A 25188-nucleotide genomic window follows, 5' to 3' on the forward strand; every position below is an offset into this window, starting at 1 on the left:
TCATATATCTGTAATGCTTTAGTTTTTCTCTTCAAGGTATTATACAGCTTGTAATTCCTAAAAGGCAAGTATGTTTTTTTATCAAGACTCTCGCCCTTAGAGAGACTGAAAAGACCCAACAAAATTCCAAAATGCTAAAGATATGATGAAAGAGCTCCCCCCAGCAATTCTGTTTTTATTACTGTAAGTTATATGTTGTTTTACTAAAATGATAATACATAGCTAATAATAATTATTTTCCCCTATTCCAGAACTGGAATCCAGGCTCAGAGAACAAATAACTTACTCAAGTAGGCTGTAGCACTGGAATCAACAGGTCATGGAAATGCCAGAAACTGAAAAACTACTAAGAAATTTTCTGACTCCTTGATGTTAGCTTCTTGTGAACACCTCCTTTTAAAATGTTTTGTTTAAAAGACTTGGTGAAAGATAGTATTAGACGTGTCACGGTAATTTCTTGTAATTTCAAGAGTCATTTTCAGAGGATAACAACAATAAAAAGGTTTACTTTTCCTTTCAGAGAAGCATAACTTCCTCTACAGAGGGAAAGACAGACCAGAGAAAGAAGGAAAAGCAGGTGTTCAAAATGTTACACAACAGTGATTTTTAATTATGAGTCAACATGGATTCCATGCCAGCATTTTGCAACCCGAACACAAAGCTAATCACCTAGGAAATACGAGGGCACGTTCATAGAATCTAGAGTTAAGGAATAACGATAGTAACTGGAAATTGTCTCTATTATAGAAGGAAATGTTTATGGGAATTACTGGATCAGTAATCGTCGATTCAAATATTCAAAATAAAGCAACAGTGGCCAATTACTAGTGAGACACAGGCACTATGAAAGTGAAAACTGTCGCCCTGTAACAGACGCCTGTCACATAAATTCTAAGCTGTTTGGTTTAAAACGTATTCAGGCGCACGCGGAACCCCGGAAAACCAGGGAGTTAAAGTCAGAGCAAATACAAGATTTCTATACAGGGCACATGACAGAGAACAAAAGAGGTGGGGGAAGGAAGACACCCACCCCTGGTGTCTCACATAAAAAGCTCATAAATCAAAACCGTGAATGAACGGTTATAGTGTATGCAAGGCATAGGGTACAGTTTAATACGGGAGGGGTGGGGGGAGCAGGTTCCTTTTTAAAATTAGCTTTCGCCTCTTCAACCCAGATCTTTGTGCCTCCGTGCTACCGATGAAGCTGGGCGGTTGCACAGAAAAGCGCCGCTAGATATTTGGCCAGGTCTCCCACCGTTCAAGCACCGGGGGGTAAACACACCTGACCGCTTAGGAGGGCCGTGCCGGGGGCCGGTAAGGACCAGGCACTGGGCACCGTACCCTCCCCCAGGGTCGGGAGTGAGCTCAGCGCCGCCGGAGCCGAGCGGAATGTGGGAAGTGGGAAGAGGAGGAGGCCGCCCCCTAGGGGAGCCGCGCCGCAGGCTGGGGGCCGGGGCGGGAGGGGCAGGCGGGAGGAGGCGGCCGGTAGGGAGACCGCGCCGTCGGGCGGGGCCGTCCCTTCAACTGGCTCGGACCCCGGCGGGGCGGGCAGTAGACGGAACGGCAGAGCCCAGACGCCGGCCCGTAGCCAAGGAGAAAGGTGGCGGTGGCGCGGACGGGACGGGGCGGCGGCTTCCCGCCGTGACCCTCTGCTCCCCTGCCCAGGCCCGGGTGCGAGTCGGAGGCGGCGGCGAAGGAAGGAACGAGCATGGCTGAGACCTCGCCGCCGCCCACTGCCGGCGCGGAAAGTTGCAGCGAGGAACCGGCGAGGGGCGGGAAACAGCGGCTGGAGGAGCCGCGCCGCGCTTCAGCCGGGGGCGCGGACCGAGAGGACGAGGCGGGGCCGCCGCTGGCCTCCCCCGCGGGGCAATCGGAGCCCGGCTCGCCGGTGGCTGCCCCCTTCTTCCTGCTCTACCCGGGCGATGGAGGCGCCGGCTTCGTAGCGCGCCCGCCGCCGCAGCAACAGCGCGCCTGGAGGACCCCGCCGTCGCCGGGCTCCCCGCTGCCCTTCCTGCTGCTGAACTACCCGAGCGGCGGCGGCGGCGGCGGCAAACACCGTGAGTAGCGGCCGGGAAGGGGGATGCCGGTGGGGAAGGGGGGCCTCGGCCGGGAAGGGCCAGTCCGGCTCCGCAAAGCTCCGCCTCCTGCTGGCTCCCCGAAGCTGAGCAGGGCCCCGAGCCAACGGGGAGACTGGGCGCTGGGGGCGGCTCTCGGGAAGCTCCCATCCGGGGGCGCAGGGGGGCGGCCGCGGTCCGGGCGCCGGACTGTTTACCTCCTAGTCTACCAAGGCCGCAGGCTCCCGCCCGGCCTCCTCTCCCCTCCCGGGCCGGGCGCTCGTCCTCGCCAGCCTCCCACGTGCTCGCCGGGTCCCAGCCCCGGGTCTCCGGTGGGAGCCCTTCCTGAAGGAATGGAGGAGGGGGCGGTGTCCGGAGACCCGGCAGCCCAGCTGTCCCGCCTTCTGCGGGCTCCCAGCGCCGCTGCGGTCGATAGGTGTGGCTGCTGCGCCGCCGCCGCCCGCGTGGCCTCGGTTGGACCACTAAATTTTTTACTAGCGTTCACTCCACACCCGTAAATATCACATATCCGTCCCCCACAATGGGAAGAGAAATCAGGAACTGTGCGCGAGATGACGAGAAGGGAAAGTGTGGCTTTAGGAGGGCACTTCCCAGGATAATATCGTTTGGTAGGAAGAGGCCTCCACCTTTTAAAAGCACTATCACCGGAGTCCTGTAAATGCAGCGCACCGCACTTTGTGCTGTATCAGTCAACAAAGGTCTAGTGCAACCTGCTGTGAGCGGGGCCCTAGAGTAGGCAATGTGTATAAAAAACTTGAAGAATATTAAATCTGGTTTAAAAAGACAAGATCTTAGAGTATGAAAATGTGACTGAAGATACAAGGCATGATATAAATGCCTAATACTTTCATGTATGAGTTCTGAAAAGGGAAATTTGCCTAAGGTGAAGAGGGAATCAATCGATCAATCTGTCTCTGTCTGTCTCTCTCTGAGACACAGCTAGAGGTTTCTTGTTTAGCACGAAAGCAAACCTTTTAACTGTTCTGCACTGCCAAGAAACCCTGACTTTGCCTTTTCTGCCCCTGATCCGTCCCCTAGAAAAAGGTTAACATTAGTTGAATACTTTCTATGTGCATGTGCTGTGATTATCATAGTTAATTGTCACATCTCTGTAAGCCAGATATGCCACTTTTTCAGGTGAGGAAGCTGAGGATCAATGTGATTAAGTGATTTGTCCTAAGTAACAGTGTGAGAGAAAGAATGAAGTTGACCCAGATTCTTTGCCTACCGAGCCCATGTTCTTTAAGTGAATAGCAGACGTCCAAAACTGTGATTGGATGGTTCCTCCCTAGATTAGGGTCCATTGGATTCAGCTGGAGGTAATCCTTTGTTAGCTTCTCTTTATTACTTACCTAGAATGGGGGCCAACACTGACTATAGACCTAGAGTCTTAGTAAAGTCATAGTTTGTTGCAGTAATCCACTAATTTCCAAAAGAGAGTGTCTAATAATGTCAGAAATGAGTCTTTTGATAAGCAGAGGAGGTAAAGATAAGAATATTCGCAACACTGCTTTTCATTTTCTAAGGCATCTGCTTTCTACTTTGTTCTTTAAGCACAGCCTCTCTTTTTCTTCCTAAGAATTTCTATTTTTGTGTAATCTGCTTATTAACCAGTCATTATAGGATGAAGAAGACCCTCCTCTCACTTCTTCATAACTCTGTGTAACAGTTGTGGTAGAAGTTGTGATACAGAAAATTTTTTCAACTGTTGGCCAGTATCAGTTATGGGAATTATCTGAATTTCAGGTGATTTATTTGATTCCTTCTTCATATTAAGGGTTGACTTTATTTATTTTTAAGTATTGTCCGAAAATTGGGGCCTCAGCATGATCAAGATCAGCAACGGAGAACTTAAAGCTAAAGTTTCGTAACTGTGATCCCTTGGTCCTTACCTTACAACAGTAGCAGATGTATGGCATGATTTGTTAGCATATAAAGTTCTAATAGTTCGTCCTGGTCTTTAATTTCTGAAATAGTTTATTGGTGTGTAAGTACTCAGAAAATTTACTGGGAAAATACACGTGTCCCACTTGCACTGTTTTTAAAGACCAGTCACTGAGGACAGTTCATATTGTCAAAGATCACTGATACTTATTTTATTCAACTATAAAACTGACTTAAAGTAGTTTTTGTTTTGTACTGTTTTTATTTTTACCTGTTATTTTTATATGTACTTTAGAACACACATACTTGCAAAAAGGAATTCTCTGGATATTAATAAAAATACTTCCTTGTTGCTGCTCTGTAGAGTCAGTGCAATATTGCTTTATATGATGTACCTGGATATCAGAACTCGGGTTGTCCTGATGACTCATTTGAGCAACCTGAGACCAGCAGTTTTTCAAAGACTTCTCATTTCAGTTAGCAGGGCAGTACTTAGACTCAGCCTCAACAGCTAATGAACATTTGCCTCCTCAACACTGAATTTTTAACTCTCGCTGATGTACTTGCCAAAAGTGTATAATATATAATCATTTTGATAGACTGTTTATTAAGGCATTATTATCTCTTCATTTTAGAAGTCTTGACTGTACTCAGAGATTTTAAAATTAACCTTTACATTTGAGTTTAGAAGATTTGTTATAAATGACACCGATGAAGAACAGCAAAAATGTGTGCAGAGGAGGTAGCCTAAACCTTTCAGGGTTCATGACATGTAAGGTTTCAGTGTAAAATCTTGCAGGATATAATGTCCATGAAACATGCAGCGAGCTTAAATGCAATATGAAAGGTTTCTGATGTGCCTTGTTGGATTATGTCACTCTCTGACTCTGAGTGCTGGTAATCTGCTAAATTTTTATGCTCCTAGCTTTTAAATCTCAAATTTCTACCATGCCTTTTTTTTTTTAAGTAAAAATCACAAGTAGCACATGGATCTGTTCTCACTATTTAAATGTTTTATAATGCAAAGGTACATTGAGCACAAAGTGACTTTCCTCTTTGTGGGCCCCCAAACCCTCCTCTCCCCCACCCCCCATCACCACCACAATTTATTATCAGAGACTACCACTTTTGAGTTTGGTGAGTTTTCTTCCAGAACTTTTGCATGCATTCACAGAGATGTATGTGTTCATATTTCGTGGGGCCATTTCCCCCTTGGTGTATGACCGTCCATTCCAATTTCTCATCAACTCTATAAGAAGGAGCTACTTGCATGCCATGGTCCAATACTTTTGAAACCAGGTCCCCCTAAAACTGAGTTCTTCTGCCAAGTTTGTGATTAACCTCTCTATTCAAAACTCTATTTCCGGGCTTCCCTGGTGGTGCAGTGGTTAAGAATTTGCCTGCCAATGCAAGGGACACGGGTTCAAGCCCTGGCCCGAGAAGATCCCACATGCTGTGGAGCAACTGAGCCCGTGCACCACAGCTACTGAGACTGAACTCTAGAGCCTGCAAGCCACAACTGCTGAGCCCACGTGCCACAACTACTGAAGCCTGCCCGCCTAGAGCCCGTGCTCCACAACAAGAGAAGCCACGACAATGAGAAGCCCGCACACCGCAACGAAGAGTAGCACCCGCTCACCGCAACTAGAGAAAGCCCGCGCACAGCAACGAAGACCCAACGCAGCCAAAATATATAAATTTATATTAAAAAAAACCAACAACTCTATTTCCTTTCTTGTCCCATACCTGTTCCCCTCAGGATTGAGGAGTATCAAAGTAAAGGGGGCATTGAAACCAAGCAGGACCCTGTGGGACTTTCCCAAGTACAAAAGTCCCATTTCTTATTTGTAGAAAAAAAGGCTTTAGACTCCTAGGCCTTCCCTGAGTTCCAAAGAGCAGATGCAAGCAGTCAGTGAAGAGGACAGTAGTGTCACAGGACTCCTGGTTTCTCCTGAGGGGATATAGATAACAATCTGATGCATATCTTTTTTTTAAATGAATATTTAGATTTATGAATCAGTAGATTACTTCAGTTCTTTGTGATTTTTTATTTTATTTTTTTATTTTTGCTGTGTTGGGTCTTCGTTTCTGTGCAAGGGCTTTCTCTAGTTGTGGCAAGTGGGGGCCACTCTTCATTGCGGTGTGTGGGCCTCTCACTATTGCGGCCTCTCCTGTTGCGGAGCACAGGCTCCAGACGCGCAGGCTCAGTAGTTGTGGCCCACGGGCCCAGTTGCTCCGCAGCATGTGGGATCCTCCCAGACCAGGGCTTGAACCCGTGTCCCCTGCACTAGCAGGCAGATTCTCAACCACTGCGCCACCAGGGAAGCCCCTGATGCATATCTTTGAGTTGCTCTGTAGAGACTAAGACCCCCATCCAGGTGGACGATGGCCACTACATGCTGACCACAAGCAAGGTAGACCCCAGACTGGTTGGAACCAGAAGTTTGAGATTCCTGAAACATCAGCCTGTTACCTCACCACCAACGAATCAGAAAAAGGTCCACGAGCTGATCACGCATCCTACGACCCTCTCCTCTAAAACTGTCTTTAAAAACCCTTGCCTGAAAGCCATCCAGGAGTTCGGGTCTTTTGAGCATGAGCTGCCCATTCTACTTGCTTGGCGCCCTGCAAATAAACCCTTACTTTGCCGCAAACACCTGTTATCAGAGTTTGGCTTTCTGTGCCAAGGGCACACCAGCCCTTGCTCAGTAACACCTAATGCCTTCCTTTTCCATCCTAACTTTAGAAGTCATCTTGTGAGTGGACAGAATGGACAAGAGATGGCTTCTCCTTGGTGTTGGAGGGAAGAGGCACCCCTGCCATTTGCATGGTTATCAGCTTCTATTGACAGTTCTTTTCCTCTTTCAACTCTCAGAGCTACCACAAACATTTATATTTAAAGCAATGCCATACAAATAGCCCACATCTCTGTCCTTGTCTTTTCTCTCCCAAATACAGCAGTGTACCAAAAAAGAGTCCACTCACAAAGTAGCAGCTTTCTTTCTGTATTTGCATGTGCTATTTTGAGATAGGAGAGCTAGGAAAGGAATAGAAAGAAGGGGGAAACACGTCTTGGGAAGGACCGGAAGCGTTACAGTGACTACCCACGTCAAAGTTGAGTATACTTAACAGTGAATGCCTTGGTTGAGCCCTGGAAAGTGCAGAGAATGAGGCTTCTAGAAGCATTCACTGTTTCTCATGGATGCTCTTTAAGAGTCCAGGATGTGGGGAATGAGTGCTCTCATTTACATACGAACCCAGGAATGTGTATTTAAGAGGAGAAAATCAATTTTAGGTTCACAGTTTCATACACACACCTACAACAGAAAGATATTATGTATTATATAGGTATATGTGCGTATATACATTATTTGTATGTGTATGTATGTATTTATTCATTGACTTTATTCTCCATGGGTATTTCTATTATTATGTCTCTCTCTTTCTTCTCTTTTCATTGTTTAATAGTACTCTAGAAAACATTATACCTGATAAGGAGTTGAATACACATTAATCAGTTCATCTGCTGTGTGCTTTTTAAACTTTGAAAAGACAAAAGTCACTTTTTTTGGATTTGTAAATGTAGAGGCATCAGCTCAAAATTGGGAGGTGTGCAGGGGAAGGGTTGAACCATCAGAACCAAAAAGTTTTGAGCATTCACCTCACATGAGTAGGTTTTAGCTTGATGTGTGACTTTTTAGAAGACAGCATTTTGTTATAATTAATGTAGAGCAGTGCCTTCATTTACAGTATTGTGATTCACAAATCTGTCAGCCATCAGCTCTTTTCCAGCTGTGTTCAGAATGCAAAGAGCCACTTTCTGATTCATTAAATGCTGTTTTGTCAAATAGCAAAAGTAAAGGCCCATAAGAAAAGGGGGGAAACCCTCAGAAACGTAGCATCTTCGGTGTGTAATTGTAGATTAGTGACTACCAGAGACCTGTAGTTTAGCCCTTAAGAGTATCTAAATGCAGGTGGGTCCTTTTCCACACACAGCTGAAATAACCTGGGATCTTGAGCGTCTAAGGTCCTGGGAGCTGGGTCATACCCCCATTTCCCACCTCATGACTAAGCTTGCTGTCTGCTGCTTGCCTTCCTGATTTTGCTTTTATCACCACTGCTGCCTAAACTGTCAACAGTTTGTCTTCCCAGCCAATTGCTCCCCTTCTCTTCTGCCTGCTTTCTTTTGTTTTACCTCCTCTTCTGGCCTGGCATTATCAAAAAGTCCTGTTATGCTTCTTATTGACAAAGCAACAGTTTCAGAATATTAGATGTAATTTTTGAGTCTTTGTTTTGGCTGCTCTGCTATTGATAATCATGGGTTCATTCTTTCAGAGTTTTCTTTTTTCTTAGTTCTCATCTTAGCTTCATTCTGGATACTAGAGGATCCTAAAAGGTTCTTCATTAGATAACAGAAATTTTACTGTAGTTCTGTAACCCAAACAATTATGAATAAAGAATGTGACTAGTAAGATAGTAATGGTACTTAGTGGCTACATTTATAGAATATTTTTATGTTCTAGGCAGGGAGGCACAAACTTCACATGTATCAGTACTTATCAGTTTGGGGGGTTATATTTATAAGAGGTATTTCTTAGAATTTCCATTAGATGGAAGAGCTAGTGCATAAAACTACTCACTTAACAATGAAAGCTGAAAAGAAAAAAATGGGGAGGAGTAGTTCACATAGAATTCATATAGGTAGGTGCAACATACGTTTTTCATCAGAGTATTTGATTCAGTCTTTTAGTGATATCTAAGCTATTATGAAATAAATTCTGATAGAGTAACCTTGGATTTAGAAGATTTTTCTGGAGATGTAGATTCTTTGGTTTAGGAAAAGTCTTATCTCAAACTTTAGCGCACATCAGAGTCACCTGGAGGTCCTGTTAACACAGATTTCTGTCCCTGTCCCCAGAAGTGTTTTTTGTTTATTTGGTTTTTGTTTTTATGTTTTTACTGATATATAATTGACATATTTTTAAAATTATTATTTTATATTGGAGTATAGTTGATTAACAATGTTGTATTAGTTTCAGGTGAACAGCAAAATGATTCAGTTATAGATATACATGTATCTATTCTTTTTCGAATTCTTTTCCTATTTAGGTTATTACAGAATATTGAGCAGAGTTCCCTGTGGTATACAGTAGGTCCCTGTTGGCTATCCATTTTAAATATAGCAGTGTGTACATGTCAAACCCAAACTCCCTAACTATCCTTTCCCCTCAACCTTCCCCCCCGGTAACCATAATTGACATATTGTGTTAGTTTCAGGTATACAACATAATAATTCAATATTTGTATATATTGCTTTTTTTTAACTGAAGGACAGAGAATGAATTCATATTCCTCAATAGTCTGAGTATCCAACGCTCATGTTGTTAATCACTGTGTACTCCCTCACCAAGGCCTTAAAGAACCCAGTTTGGGTAGAAGGCAGTAAAAAAGTTCCTGAGTGGGAGAGACAGCAGAGGAAAGGTGGCAAAGAAAGCAACTTTTCAGACTGAAATAATAGTATTGGCTTCAAAACATGTTCACCTGACTGTATTTTGTCTCTCATCTTTTCCCTTTTTTGTTTGACTTTTAACAGAAACCTATGTGTTAAACAGGTAAAATTTTATCAAGAAGCTGAGAACATATTTTTCTAGTGTATGTTATAGGTAGTAGAAAGTCTAGGTGGATGATGATGAGAGTTTAGCCAAATTAACTGGATGAAATAATGATAATTCCTTGTTGGCTAATATTTTTGAAAATTCCTTAAATAATGAAACAAGTCGCATAAAAGATATGCTGCTTCTCTATCATTACACAATAAGTAACCTGTAGCCATCATAAATAAAAGTAGAATCCCATTTTAAGGAACTTTGCAGAACATCACAACTTACATTTCTACACAAACCTTATTAACATTATAATGTCTTCCTACAGTGCGACGTGGCTCAAGTATGAGCTTTAAATTTTATTTTGGGAAGTTAGTAGTATACCATAAGCATAAAGAATTGGTTTGAAATTACGTGAAAAGAAATGCTTTTAGAGTTACAAAGGCAGTGGTACTCGAGAGGGTACCTATCAATACTGTCACGCCCTCTTCTGTAGCTATGTTTGAATGATTGTGAAAAGTTCATAGTCTTCCTAAAACATAACAGATCAGGAATCAAGGGCTGCTGGGCCAAGATGATATTCCTCTTTGCACAACCCATCTTAGTGAGTGTCTGGTTCTAGACTTGCTCCATACGGAATGGACATGACACTCAGCATGTGTCAGAGGGAGTGTCATGGATGGTGGGGCAGAGGCGGGAAAGTCTGAAACCTCATGATCCATAAGGAAAGGAGAGATTAGCAGACTGTGACAGCAAAAGGCATGTAGAAAGCGGGAGAAACTGTTTCAACATATTGCCTTTAAGAATATGGTTTTTCTCTCTAATTTTAGAATCTGTTTATGGACTGTCCACAGACATTTATCTGCTTCCTCTGCCTTTTTTATGAACTTAGGAAATCTGGTCACCTGTTATGAAGGCTTGGTAAAATTCTGACCCCTCTCTCCTCTTCCTTTCTCAAGTCCCAAGTGATGCCCCAGCATACCCTTTACTCAGATCGCCTTTTTTACTTCCCTCTACCTTAGTCCCTTGAACATTCATCCTTACTGACTTTCATTTCATGTGATTGATAGGGTTTTTGGGTTTTTTGGGTTTTTGGGTTGTTTCCCAGTACTCTCGAAAGCAGAATCACATATTAAAATGATGATAATGGCTGCCATTTACTGACTGCTTACTTTGTGTAAAGTACCATGTTGAGCATTTTACTTTCATTACTTCATCTAACTCTGAAGTAGTGAATATGAGTATCGCCATTTTGTCAGTGAAGGAACAGGCGCAGAAACAAGCACTCAGCTTCTAAGTGATGGACCTAGGATTGACTGTGGGCATTCTGGCTTGAGTCCACATGCTCTCAGCCTCCTTCACCACCTCCCATAACTGGAGTCACATCCTAAACTGGAGGCTCCTCTTTAGGCAGCAGTAGCCCTCTAGTTCCTTGTTCTACCTGATAAAGCCCTATTTGCTAAAAATGAATGAATGTGAAATTCACAAGCCACCAGCGTAATAGAGAAAATAGTTAGGCATGTAAGCAATACTGAATAGCCATGTGTGTGACAGGGATTTAGAAATTTCTTAAACACCTGTAATTTTCTGTTTCTTGTCTATTGCCTTGTTCTTTCTTCATATCCATAGTGGCTAGACATAATAGTTGCTTGATACATATTAAATCATTGAATCTGTTGTGTATAAATGAATAAAGCCTGTGTTAGAATGACATGTTTGTTGGGGCATAAATATAGCTTGATTTTCTAGAACTTGGGGGTTTTCATGGTTGAAGTGAAACAGGAGGGTGGAAATATATCATTGCAAGAATATAGAGTGCTTTAGAGTTACATGTCTATACCAACAAGTATCTATGGAGTATCTGGTATTTGGTAGGTATTATTTTAAGCAAGTGTGTAATGGTGTGTAAAACAGGCAGAGTTCTTCTCGTGGAGCCTGTGATCTTTGTGAAGCTAGTTATTTAGTTCCATGTTTATAGCTGAATAAATTGAGACAAGAGGAGGATAAGTTTCCCAAGATTGTCTACTAAGTAGTTGGTAGCTTTACATCTGTAAATTATTACCTACTGCCACGTAGCCATGAGATCCATTTTAGTTATTAAGGTAGGAGTTATTTTCAGTCTTATGCTGGTTAATTTTACAAGAAAAATAGTATGCAATGTAATAGTCCTGGTGGTGTTTTTAGCAACCATAACTCACCTTCTCAGGTATACTCATAGTATATATTATCTTCCTTGGAATATCTACAAAGTAATACTGAGCCTGCCAAGTATATAAACCTAAACTTGTAGCAATCTCAACATTAGAGGAGGATATAATAGATCTTTGTGTGGGGGAGGGAAGGAAGTGAGAGGGAGGACTGGAGCATGTGACAAAGTCATGATCTTTCAATTGAATAATCTTATAATTTAGCAGAAACATCTGGGCTTTCCCAGATGGCATCATGATGGTAATTCATCAAGGGAACCCTTTTGTGCTAACAGCAACTAGTGAACTTGGGGGGAGGGGATGAGACTTTTCTTCTTAAATTGTAAAACCGTGACCCAGGAAGCCTTGGGGAACAGAACTTGTGAGCTTTACAAATTGATGTAGTTGCACAAGTTGACAAATTTTAAGAAGCACTATTGTGTGCAGAATAGGAACTAAGTAATAGGAGGAGTCAGCTAACTGTAAAAGAAGTAAGTGAAGTGGTCTCTTACCCTCAAACCTGTTGAAGAAGAATTGGCATACCTACCAGAAATCTATTTCTGAAAAGTATCTAAATAATATCATTTAAAACGAAAAAATTAGAAATAACCCAAATGCTCACCAGCATGAAAATAGATCAAAAATTGTTTATACATACAATGGACTATTACCTTGTAACACAGCAGCCGAAAGGGTAAAGTACAAGCTACACACTACAATGTGGATAAATCTTAGAAAATGCAGTTTTGAGTGAAAGGCTTAGGTTATATACAGTATCAAACCCTTTTCGCTACAGTTAAAAAAAAAAAAACAAGCTAAAATATTATTTAGGCATCCGTGTATTTGTAATATTTCTAAAATAAGACAGTGATTTACACAAAATTCAGAAGTAGCTGCCTCAAAAGGGGAGGCAGGAATTCAGAACAGAGAAGGAGCATGTAAATGAAAGACACTGGTCTGTTTCTCCAGTTGGGCAATGGTTTCATGGGTATTGGTGATTTTTTTTTAAGAATTAAAATTAGGCATCAAAGTTTGTTATTTAAAGAAGTTCTGAAATAAGTCATTTTAGAAAATCGTTCCCCCCACTTCATTTATCTTTTAACACTTCTGGATGTATCAGGTGTTCTTAATATGTCCACCCGGATAAGTAAATGTGGCGGGAACTCGGTAAGATGGTTTTTTCAATGGTACAGTTAAGCAAGTGACATCCTTCACAATAGTCAGGAAGAATCTGGTTTACCCTTCGCCAGCACAAGCAGAAAGATACATGCTGGATTCTCAGCTTCTCAGAAAATGCCCACTTGGGAATTCCCTGTGCTCAATGGTTAAGATGCAGCACTTTCACTGCTGGGACCTGGGTTTGATCCCTGGTCAGCGAGCTAAGATCCTGCAAGCCTTGCTGCTTGGCCAAAAAAAAAGAAAGAAAGAAAGAAAAGAAAATGCCCACTTATTAAAAACGTAAACTAGATGTATAAGGGTGACTAAGTGGAATATATGGTTTGTGAAACATTAAGGTGTAAAGTATGAAAGCGGTTAAATTTTTTCTCTGCTTCAAATCTTAACTTTGTTGAAATAACTGTTTAGGAAATTTCAAGAGGACCTTGCCTGTGTTACTTTGTTTTGTTTTCCTTTATTTTCCCTGAGTAAAGTTTAATCCTTGGGGTGGAGTGCTGAAGCTGCAAAGTATAGAAGAAAAAATGGACTTCATGGGCATTCTAGAAGCAGCTGGGGATCCTGGTTCTGCCACTTGCTAATTGTGTGATCTTGGGCCAGTTATGTGGCTCAACTTTGGTTTCCTTGAATGTAAAGAGGGAATATCAATACCTACTTTGCAGGATTCTTTTTTTTCTTTTTTTTTGGCTGCATTGGGTCTTCGTTGCTGTGCACAGGCTTTCTCTAGTTGCGGCGAGCAGGGGCTACTCTTTGTTGCCGTGCACGGGTTTCTCATTGCGGTGGCTTCTCGTTGCGGAGCACGGGCTCTAGGCGCTCGGGCTTCAGTAGTTGTGGCTTGCGGGATCCAGACCGCAGGCTCAGTAGTTGTGGTGCACGGGCTTAGTTGCTCCTCGGCATGTGGGATCTTCCCGGACCAGGGCTTGAACCCGTGTCCCCTGCATTGGCAGACGGATTCTTAACCACTGCGCCACCAGGAAAGTCCCAACTTTGCAGGATTCTTGTGAGGATTTGATATGATATTTACAAAGCACCTAACAGAAAATAAAAATTCAATAAATGGTAGCTACCTTAAGTAGTAATAATTTTTCCACATCGTATAACAGGGCCATTGGGTGTGACAAATCAGCCTTTGTCTTATAATAGTAGCTGAGTAAATATACTTTAAAGGAATGTAAGTACTAACTTTGAAAAGTGAATCTCATTTGCTTTGAATCAACCATAATGTGGAAAATTCATGCTGGGTGAGCAGTTAGAACATAGTATTGTTCAGATCATTATCTTGGATTTGAACTTCACATAGCCTTGTTAATTCTGTTTTAGGGCCACAAACTGTACCCCAGACCTCCTCACAACTCTTTTACAAATATATGCTGTTATTCTCAAGTGGAATCAAATGAGAAAATAGTTCAATGCAGCTTATAATTAGTGTGTTTATGAGAAAAGATTATGAAAAAAAAGTTCAAGGTTTGTATGTCTTACTGATGACTTAATATTGCCCTTATATTCTAAGCTAATATGTTTACATAGTAAAAACATTACCAAGCAATATTTAAAATTATTTTTATTAGTCCTCTATTTAGTACGTGTTTTCATAGTAAATTCATTGCTTATGAACAGAACAATGAGTAACTGTCATGTTGAAGACTCAAGAGTGGTTACCTGCAAACAGGTATAACTGGGTAAAAGTACAGGTTTTCCTGCCCACCCACAGTTCTTATTTCTGAAATAACTGCTAATACCCCCTCAAACTGATAGGTATGGGAAACTCAAGGGTAACCAGTGCAGACAGGTTTTTCTCTCCTTGGCAGAAGTTTTAGTTGCTTTGGGCTTCCTTCCTTGTGTCTACCTGGAGAGGACCTTTGGAAGGAATGTTAATCAAGTTTCTGTGCTTATTGACCTAGATGTTTTTGTTTTGCTGGTACGTTGTAATCAATCCAGATCTCCTGTTCAGGGTTAAATAAATGCTTATTGTTTGGTTGGTGGGAAGATTGTCCATCGTGGTTTGTGACAGGCTGAATTCAGATGTTGGTGGACACAGGCAATCCCAGAGCATTCAGATTAATTCACATATTCACAGTTCTATATTTTAAGAATGTATCAGTGACCTAGAGTCTTGATGTCATATGTACAGATAGCCAGGGCTCTTTGGTATTGTGGTTCCAGGAACTATTCAGTGTAATTTTAAAGATTTTAATGACTGCTTAACGGTGTTTTGAAGTATTACATGGTTTAAAGTGAAACTATAAACTATCTCCCTTTAAGTTTTAATCTATAAAGATGTCTGGCTAGAAAGGAATTGGACTGTAATTAAATGTGAATGTGTTAAATAAAGACTTATATTCAGTATTTGGATATGTAAACTCTGCTTCCTTGAAGAAGTGATCTTGTCTTAAGCTGCATGCCCAGTGCCTGGCACATGGAGTACTCTCAGTGAATATTTACTGAATGAATGAATGAATGAATAGCTCTGGTCCAGATGTAGAATAATGTTGGAAGAGATTTAAATAGAAATGAATAAACCTAGTTGGAAAATTTTATTTTCCTTAGTAACTTGCTGACGTTCTTCCTAATTATAAATAAGCATATACGTATATATATTCTTACATTGTACCAGATTGCCTTCCCTCTAACAATATGAAAATACCTGTTTACCTACAGAATCTGGTTCTGAGCATTTTTTCTTTGAGTTGAATCTCAAATTAGGATGGAAGCATTTATGAATTTTTTTGTATTTGCTGTAAACACTTTATTCCAGTATGGCTTTCCTTTTCATTTACTTAAAAAAAATTTGTTTTATTGAATTATAGTTATTTACAATGTTATGTTAGTTTCAGGTATACAGCAAAGTGATTCAGTTATTTATATGTATGTATGTATGTGTGTATATATATATATATATATATATATATATATATATACACATATATATATATAAAATACTTGGGCTTCCCTGGTGGCGCAGTGGTTAAGAATCCACCTGCCAGTGCAGGTGACACAGGTTTGAGCCCTGGTCTGGGAAGATCCCACATGCCACACCCACAGAGCAACTAAGCCCGTGCACCACAACTACTGAGCCCACACACCACAACTACTGAAGCCCGTGCACGTAGTGCCTGTGCTCTGCAACAAGAGAAGCTACCACAAATAGAAGCCTGCGCACTGCAACGAAGAGTAGCCCCTGCTCGCCGCAACTAGAGAAAGCCCGTGCACAGCAACGAAGACCTAACGCATACAAAAATGAATAAATATTTTTAAAAATTTTAATAATACTCAAGGAGAAATTTTTCTTTCAGTTTTTAGATAACCCTCTGATAAGAAATCCTAGAACACAATAAATCATCTTGGGACATATTTCTTGAAGTTTTGTGCTCCTCCTAAAAACCAGACCCTTAAGTAAAAACAAACAAACAAACAAAAACTTATTTTCAATCGTCCAAAACATTTTCAAAGAAAATCTTTGTCATCCCTTATCTCCTTGTTATTTATGTAGCTCAGAAAGCAAGTACCTAACTTCTTGCTACCAAGGCATAATGGTCTCCTTGGATAGTATAGATACGTGGGTGGGTGGGTAAACTGGTAGATTGGTTTAAGAGAACTGGATAATATGCCCTTAGCATGTTCCAAGATGGGAGAATTTTTAAGGTACTAGAAAATAATCTAATGCAGAAACTTGGTAAATACAGCAATATCAGAAGGGGAGGGGGAAATTGCCATTAATCAGGAAGGATTTTACTTTTTTCACTTCAAGTTTTTTTTTCTTGCACTTCTGTCCTGTCTACAAAGTTAGGTCTTTGTACTTTAGAGAAGGAAATTATGAATGCCTGAGAGTATGGTATTTAAATGGAAAATCTGCTTTAGTTTTTCTTAAAACACCACCTTTAGCAGAGCAAAGAATTTTGATAGCTAAGTATATAAGGAAAAAAGAGGTGAATTATGTGCTTGTTAAAGTAATCTAACTACCTCTTTTACCATCTTTGCGGTGCAGTATTACCCAGTATTAACTGTCTTCCTGTTATCCAGCCCTTTTCTCCCACAGAGAGGGGAATTGATGAGGATATGTGCATTGTGTTATGTCTGATCACAGTTTGACTAGCATAGTCTGGAAGTGGGTTGTGCAGGATGAGAGCTAGCAGCCTAATTGCTCTCCCTGCATCAGCAGCATCTATAAAGCATCCTGGGAATTGCTCGCCCTACGTTCAGAGCAGCTGGTCACATGAGCCTGAATTTTCAGTTCAGTTCATTAGTCAGCCATTTTGGTCAACACCCTGCTTACTGCGCACGACCAATCCTATTAGAACTCAGCATCCCAGCTCCTCTGAGCAGATCCTGGAAGTGATTTCTGCAGTTCAGGATTTTTTTTTTTTAAGCTAAATCGAAAATATTGGTTTATTTTTTGTTCGTTTTTTTTTTCTTTTGTACTTTTTTTTTTTCCTGCACAGAGAAGGAGGATTTTTCACTTACTCATACAGAGGCCAGTTTTTCAAAGCCAGCTAAGGTAGCATCGGCTGTGCAGGATTTCAAGCCTCTGGCTCAGCTGAAAAAGAAGGAGGTAGGGAAGGGAAGATAACAAGAGAGAAGCTGGAAGAAGACAAGCATCATCTTATTTTGCTAGGTGGTAGGGGCTGTCTATGAGAAGAGATAGGGTAGAATTGTTTATCTTGAACAGTTAGTTCTTAAACCATAAGGTGTGTTTTTTTTAACCTCCCCCACCCCGTTTCTTGAGAGCTTTGTTGCAGAGCTTTGGATTGGGGGTTTTTGTTGAGGAGGCTTTATTTTTGTGCGGTGTGTGTGTGTGTGTGTGTGTGTGTGTGTGTGTGTGTGTTGTGGTCCCAGCTGAGTCATCATGTCGGCTCTGACGCCTCCCACCGATATGCCGACCCCCACCACTGACAAGATCACACAGGCTGCTATGGAGACCATCTACCTTTGCAAATTCCGAGTGTCTATGGATGGAGAATGGCTCTGCCTGCGAGAGCTGGATGACATCTCACTTACACCTGACCCAGAGCCTACCCACGAAGGTATGGTTAGAACCCATCCACTAGTATCTCACCAGCATCCCCATTGTTACTCGGGCTGGGAGGGTCAGGGAAAGGCAGGAAGAACCCATGCTGTAAACTATTAACAAGCCTGAAAACCTTTCATCCTTACCTACCACCAGCTCCCCTTCTCTACTTTACTGGGAAAAATAATTTTTCCCTGCCCCCTGAGGTATCCTTTCAAAAGATGCTGGTGCTTGTTCAGAGTTCTTTGTCTTGAAGCCTCTAAAAAGAACATTTGAGGTCACTTATCACATCTGACCCTAATCAACAATGAAAAAGCTATTAATTCTGATTAGATGCTAAAATATTATAGAAATTGTAGTGATTCTTAATAAAGATAAAAAAGCATGACCATAATTATAGGGTTGTACATGATATAGTTGAAACGCTCATGAAGGGTATCCTATCATCAGGATATAATGTTAAACAGGCTATGATATCTAGAAAATATTTGGTCAAACATTTTTTTCTTTAATAATATAGATTATAAGGTTAGATGAGAAAGCAGTTTTCCATTCAGTGCTTATTTAATGAATATGGTGTCTTAAAAAAGCACAATGCCTTAAAAAGGCATGATTGATAAGGTAATTTCTTCCCATGGAACCTATTGGCCATTGCTTTTTATAAGTTATTTGTGGTATCTATGATGACCCATTTGAAATTTCCACTGTCAGTACCTTTGAGACCTTTGTGGTTCTTGACTTGTGACTTTCTCCCAGAACCTTTTCTAAATTGTGAGAGCGTTTCATCTTCTACCCCTAAATTCTCTTAGTACAGTAAGAAAGAGAATTAACATGAGTCATAATTTGAGTCAAATTGTTTTGTATTTTTATGTAGTGACCTCTTAGCTAGTGTTTATTCTCTACCCTTAAAATAATGAAGACAGAAATGCTCACGTATGAGAATAAATTCTTCATAAAATCTGCCTAATATTTAGACATACTGCAGGATAGAGGGCACAAGGTGAATTGCACTTAGCAATTGGGTTAGGAAAAGTGATTCCTTTCCCTTGACCTAGTGTCATTGCAATCTTATCATGACTCAGATTTCACTCTTTGTGTCTGAAAAGGATTTTATTTTCCCAGTTAGACACTTTTAGAGAGGGTTAACATCACAACACAAAGCATTCATTTGGGTGTGTCTTTAAGGGCAATGTTTAAGTAGTTTTTAAGGCCCTTTGCATCTTTTAACAATTGATTTGTCAGCTGGACAGCTTCCTTTGGCTCTAAGTTTCAGAATGTACACAGGGGTTAGAGGACATCAGCTAGAACTGCATACAATGCCAGTACTGTTAAGAACAGCCTCCAAAGCTTTAAAAATCTTTAGGGAAGAAAAATACATTTTTAGAAGGCTACCAAGAAGTCTTTTAGCAAATGCCTCAATTTGCATATTTTGTTTTAAAATATATTCATTTTGAGAGTCATGTGATATCAAATATTCCCTTAATTATAAAATTTAATGTGTCAGTGTCTCAAAATAACTTTTAACAAATTTAATAATTTGAATACATGTTTGTTTTTTGAGCAAGATTCCTGTGAGTAAACAAAAGTGAGCTGTTTGGTTCACATAAGCATTTGTAGTGGTACTGTTTAAATTCAATATGGAGAACTCTGTGATGGAAAATGTATGAGGGCTGCAACCTAAGCTTAAGTGGCACATCCTTAGATTAAGGGAAACAGACAAATAGGAAGTTCCCAACACCTAAGAGTCAACTATGGAGGGTGTGGAGGAAAATAGAGAAATGCTAACAAATGAATTTTGGAATTCTGCCTTAAATTGGGTAAAAGAAGAAACAATTTCAAATGATTAGCACTAGAAGTAATAAAAGAAAGTCCAGACCCAGGAAAACATCTATAGGTTTAGTGATCTAGGAAACCAGGTAAATAAAATACAGGGATTTTGTTTCCTTGCTCCACTGGCTAACTCTGGATGTCTAAACAGTCATTTGAACCAAAGAAATGTCTGCTTTAATATTGATGCTAGTGACAATTGTTAAGTTTAATTTAGCTACTAACCTTTAAGTGGTGATCACCAGGCCAGTGATAATGGGAATCTTACTGTGTTGACAAAATGGAGCACCTGGTGCCCAGGCACAGGAGTATTCATAGAATACTTCAGACATCTGACCGCGCAAATCCTGCATTGGGGCCCTCTGACTCCCACGAGAGAAAGGGGGCAAAAGCATAATGTATCCTCTTAAGAGGGTAATATAGACTAACTTTGTGGCCTCAGCACTACAAGCATTGCGGTTTCCAACTTTTGTTTTCTGAAAACAGTTCCTTCCTTCACTGTGCTGTCCAAAGTGTAGGCCTGGACCTAGAATTTCTGCCTAGCTTAACTCTGAAACACGTGGGAATAAAAACTCACTTAATTATTTCAGTGCTTATTGGTGGTCAAGGAAGTGATCTTTCTTTCACTTCTTCTAATACACTTTTTTTTGAAAAACCTGGAGCAAATCTCCAAATCTTTAATTGTAAGGAGAAGGTTCAGCAAAGGCTTCATCCAGTAAGTGACACTTGGGCTGGGCTCAACCTTGCATGATAACTAGACCATCACCAGGCTGACACCGTGGCGGGTAGGGGTTGGAGGGGATGTTTCAGACAGTACATAGTGAGCTGGCCAAGCTCGGGTATAACAAGTAGTTAGGACTGGTACCTACCAGATAGTAGGTTAGGAGGATTAAATGAGATACTTAATGTAAAGTGCCCTATAAATTTAGTTATTTGTGTAATAGTTATTCATGGAGCAGTGGTTTGAGCTGCAACAGTTTAAGCCCCATTCTTAAATCTATTGCCGTTTTAGTGTGTATTTCTGTTTTTATATCTAACTTTCTGGAGTAGTGTAAACTAGTTGTTTACCAGACAGACTAAAGGTTAGTAGCTTAAATTCATATAAACGAGAAAATAATTGGTTAAAAATAAAACGCAGTTATCAAGAAATACTTCTTTTCCTATTAACCTTCTTTTAAAGAAGAGGAATCTGACACTGAGAGGTGAAACGCAGATGATCGGTTTAGTACAGTATAATATACCATTTGGTTATAAAGACAGCTATAAGCTTTGAATTATTTTTTTGACTTAGAAAATTTCCTTCTCAAATACAGATAATAAGAGGCAGACTACGAAGAAATGATACATTGAGCAGGCACATTGAGGAGAGAATCTCTGCTCAAGTCTTTGATTTTAGTGTTACTATAGAGAACTGTATGTGATGGCCGACGTGCTGTTACCGCGTAACTCTGCAGTTTTCCCCTGGTAGTTGCATTTTGCTTTAGTGTTCATTAGACTACCTGGCACTTATACTGTAATGTATAAAGAGATAGCTTATATATAACATCTGTGAGTGTAGTAATGATACTGCACCACATGCAAGGAGTGTGTTTTGGTCTGTCAGTTGGTCAGAAATATTTATTGGGCATCCCTTCATGCAAAGTCCAGTTCTAGAGACTAAGAAATAGGTGGCCCTTGCCCTCAATGAATTCACAGTCAAGGAAAAGAGAGAAAAGAGATGAAACAAAGATGTCAGAGGCTGCTGTAAAACAAGTGTGAACTACTTAGTTGCTAAAGGACAATCCTGTTCCTTAGGAACTGGACATGGAATTCAAAGCCAGGTAACACTTAGAGTGACCACACTTCCCAAAGGACAGTATGGGTGTAGATTTGGGATCAGGTTTTTCCATTCAGTAGGGAATACGCTACTGATATAACAAGCAAGGAAAAATCCCCTGAAGATGAAATGGAAAATGTTTGTTATCTGGTGACTATGGAAAGTGTCTGGTGCTGAGATAACTCCATTGACATTTACTAACGTACTCTTACTCATTAATATCACTGCACACTAGTAAAACCCCATTCTGCTTGGGACCTGCATATGTTTTAATGAAAAAAGTGCCTGTCCCAGTGGGCATTTTGTCAGGGGAATCCAAATGGCTGTTTACCAAGAAACTTCATAGCATGAATTCACTACAGTCTAGTGCAGGGCTTCTAAATCTGGAAACCATGATTCAAAAAATTATATGTAAAATTTTACATTTGTGCTTTTTTTTTCCTAGGGGAAAAATCCTTAGGGTCTGTTAGAACCCCCAAAGAAAAAAAGCAGTGTTTAAAAAACACAGTTTTTATCATAAGATCAGAATTTATGCTCCACACTATGCTAGGTCCTGAGGTACAGCACAGTGAATAAGCCCGCTCCTCCGTATTTTCTGAGCTTATTGACAAGTGGGAAGTAGGGTAGTTCAACAAGTAAAATGGCAATCACTGCAGTACCATGGTACAGAGCCAATGTATGAAATATATATGTATGAAATTATATAAACCAGATTTAAGGCATCTGGCTATTGTAGTTTTCTGCTATGATTAAACAAATAGTGCTGTATGTGTTAGGCCATAAAAGAGGGATTTATGTGCTCCGTTCCACAACAGAAGCTTAATTTTGTCTTTCATTTTAGTTTCCGCAACTACCAGGATCTAATTATGTCACATCCAGATTCCTACACCTACTTTTAGCTTTTCTCCAAACCATTTCTCTTCCTATACTGATTCATTCTTTATAAAATTGCCAAATGAGTCTTCAAGAAAGTAAACTTTTCATTCTTGTACAAGAGCCTGTTTCAGGCAGCCTTTATATTGAATGTAGAATATTCCTGAAAAGGTGGTAGTGGTGGTGGTGGTGTAGCAAGAAGAGATGCTATGTTTTATTGAGCAGCTACTTTGTGCCAGGAACTGTTTCCTCTAAGTAATATATATGAATTATCTCACTTAATCCTTACAAAAACCCTTTGAGCCTAGGTACTGTTATCCCCATTTTACAAATTGACAGATTCAGAGATGTAGTAAGTGTTGGAGCCTCCATCCAACCCACGTGCAGCTCACCTACACCGCAATTCAGTGAGTGTACGTCCAACAATAGACCTGTGTGTCATAAAGAACATCTTCCTCCCAGTCTCTGGTGACATATTTCCAGTAGTTTTGTACACAATTGAACGTGGCATTGACCAGCTTATGTCCAGTGAGCATCCAAATGAGGCCAAAAGCATGCCAATTGGGGCAGGCTTGCTGATTGCCATCAATTAAATTGGATACCTTAGCATTTTATCCACTTGGGGTTTTTTTTTCCTCTTTCCACCCGTTTTTATAAAGCCCATAAAAATATTTACATAGTTGTGCAGATGCTGCGAAACAGTAAAAATGGCACGCTGCTGAAACTGACCTGGTGGGCAGGCAGCACCTTTATGTGCTAAATTTAAAATGTTTCTCAAGTAGATGTGCAAAATGACGTGGAAAGCTGTTTGTGGTAGCAGTAATGTTCATGATTATGGATTGTCTGAAACAGTAACGACGTTGAATCCTTATTCTTTAGCTAACTATTCCCATGCCCTTCTTTGGGGTAATTTTACTTATCAAATGTTTTTTCAAACTCCTTTTCAATGCTTACCAATTTCAATCAGGCTGTGATTCTGCACTTTGCCAAAACCCTGATTATTCTTGTTGTTATACTATTCCCGCTTTAGATTCTCCGTGCTGACATTAAATTAGGAAAGGGTTCATCAATGAACCTTTTCCAACAAGTCCAATATCCTTCATCTCCTGAATCGTTGGATACTGTCTGTGTCGCTTGATTGAATGCACTTTAAATCATTCTCCAGTGATTTATTTTAACCTATGTGATTCATACTTTATGAGATTATACAGAAAGTTCTTTAGGGTAAAACTTTTGCATCCTTCAGAAGGCCTTATATTACTGTGTACTGTTTATTGTAGCTATCTACCACACTTTAGGTGAACTCATTAATGCCTCATAACCCCAGAAAATAATCATTCTTAAAAGAAAAGTTTATGAAAAGATTATTGGAATACCTTCCCTCCATTACACATAACTTATGTTTCTGGGTATTTTAAATTTTTAAAAATCATTTATCTCATATTATAGACTCATTGTATCTTATTTCAAAAATGGAAGTTTAGGGCTTCCCTGGTGGCACAGTGGTTGAGAGTCTCCCTGCCGATGCAGGGGACGCGGGTTCGTGCCCCGGTCCGGGAAGATCCCACATGCCGCGGAGCAGCTGGGCCCATGACCCATGGCCGCTGAGCCTGCGCGTCTGGAGCCTGTGCTCCGCTACGGGAGAGGCCACAACAGTGAGAGACCCGCGTACCGCAAAAAAAAAAAAAGGAAGTTTAGTACAACAGATAATTTGTTGTTGTTGTTTAAAATATCTATGAATAATATTCAGTGCTGATGAAAGTGGGAAGGCTCAGATAGGGCTCTGCTAGTAGGATATATATTGGTACAGACTTTTTGGAAATCACTTTATCGGTGTGAATCAAGAGCCTTGAAAACTTAAGTTCCAGTTGTTTTACCAGATATCTATCCTAAGGAGATAATCAAAGATAAAGGCAAAATATATAGGTATATATATTTATCACTGTATTATGATTTATAGTAGCAAAACTTTAAATGCAACTTAAATAACCTAATAGGAAAATTGTTCAATAAATTGTAGAGCATCAATACAACAAACACTAATAATGGTGTTGTGGAAGAATATTTAATGGCAGGGAGTATTTTTTAAAATATAGTAAGTTTTATGGGCTTCCTTGTGGCGCAGTGGTTAAGAATTAACCTGCCAATGCAGGGGACACGGGTTCGTGCCCCGGTCCGGGAAGATCCCACGTGCCGCGGAGCGGCTGGGCCCGTGAGCCATGGCCACTGAGCCTGCGCGTCCGGAGCCTGTGCTCCGCAACGGGAGAGGCTGCAACAGTGAGAGGCCCACATACCGCAAAAAATAAATAAATAAAATAAAATATAGTAAGTTTTAAAAACTGTCTCCCAAGCCACATATACACTGTGGTCACAGTTTTTTTTGCTGCGTTGGGTCTCAGTTTCCACAATTTGATTTAAATATAGGTACACGTACACACAAGTGAAAGGAAATGTACGAAAAATGTAAAAAAGTGGTTTTCTCTGGATAGTGGAACTACAGATGATTTTTATAGTCTTCATACTTCATTATGTCTTCCAAATATTCTACAAGAGGATATATTACTATAATCAAGAAACAATGTTATTTTTTTCTTTAAAGAAAAAAGCTTAATGAAAACTGTAGATGTGCAGTCATCCATCTTTCTAACTCAGAGTTAAGTACCTTACATGACAGAGTTTCCAACAGCCATGAATAGGAGAAATAGCCTAAAAGTGGAGCTACTGGGCTTCCCTGGTGGTGCAGTGG

The 25188-nt window shown here is 40.6% G+C and overlaps 1 protein-coding gene across 4 annotated transcripts in view; it reads left to right on the top strand.

Annotated features, from left to right (window-relative positions):
* The first annotated feature begins 1455 nt into the window (after positions 1–1455).
* The window catches only part of RUFY3 (RUN and FYVE domain containing 3), an 84755-nt gene continuing 61022 nt past the window's right edge, over positions 1456–25188 (top strand). For 2 of the 4 annotated variants that reach the window (XM_079919766.1, XM_079919769.1), the window contains exon 1: positions 1456–2057. In XM_079919766.1, coding sequence (XP_079775892.1) covers positions 1709–2057 — 349 coding nt within the window. In that variant the 5' untranslated portion in view covers positions 1456–1708. Of the gene's footprint in view, positions 2058–16011; positions 17943–25188 lie in introns of those variants that run through there. The other 2 variants (XM_079919767.1, XM_079919770.1) reach the window with 1 other exon arrangement.

The sequence above is a fragment of the Stenella coeruleoalba genome (assembly GCF_951394435.1).
Source record: "Stenella coeruleoalba genome assembly, chromosome: 4".
NCBI lineage: Eukaryota > Metazoa > Chordata > Mammalia > Artiodactyla > Delphinidae > Stenella > Stenella coeruleoalba.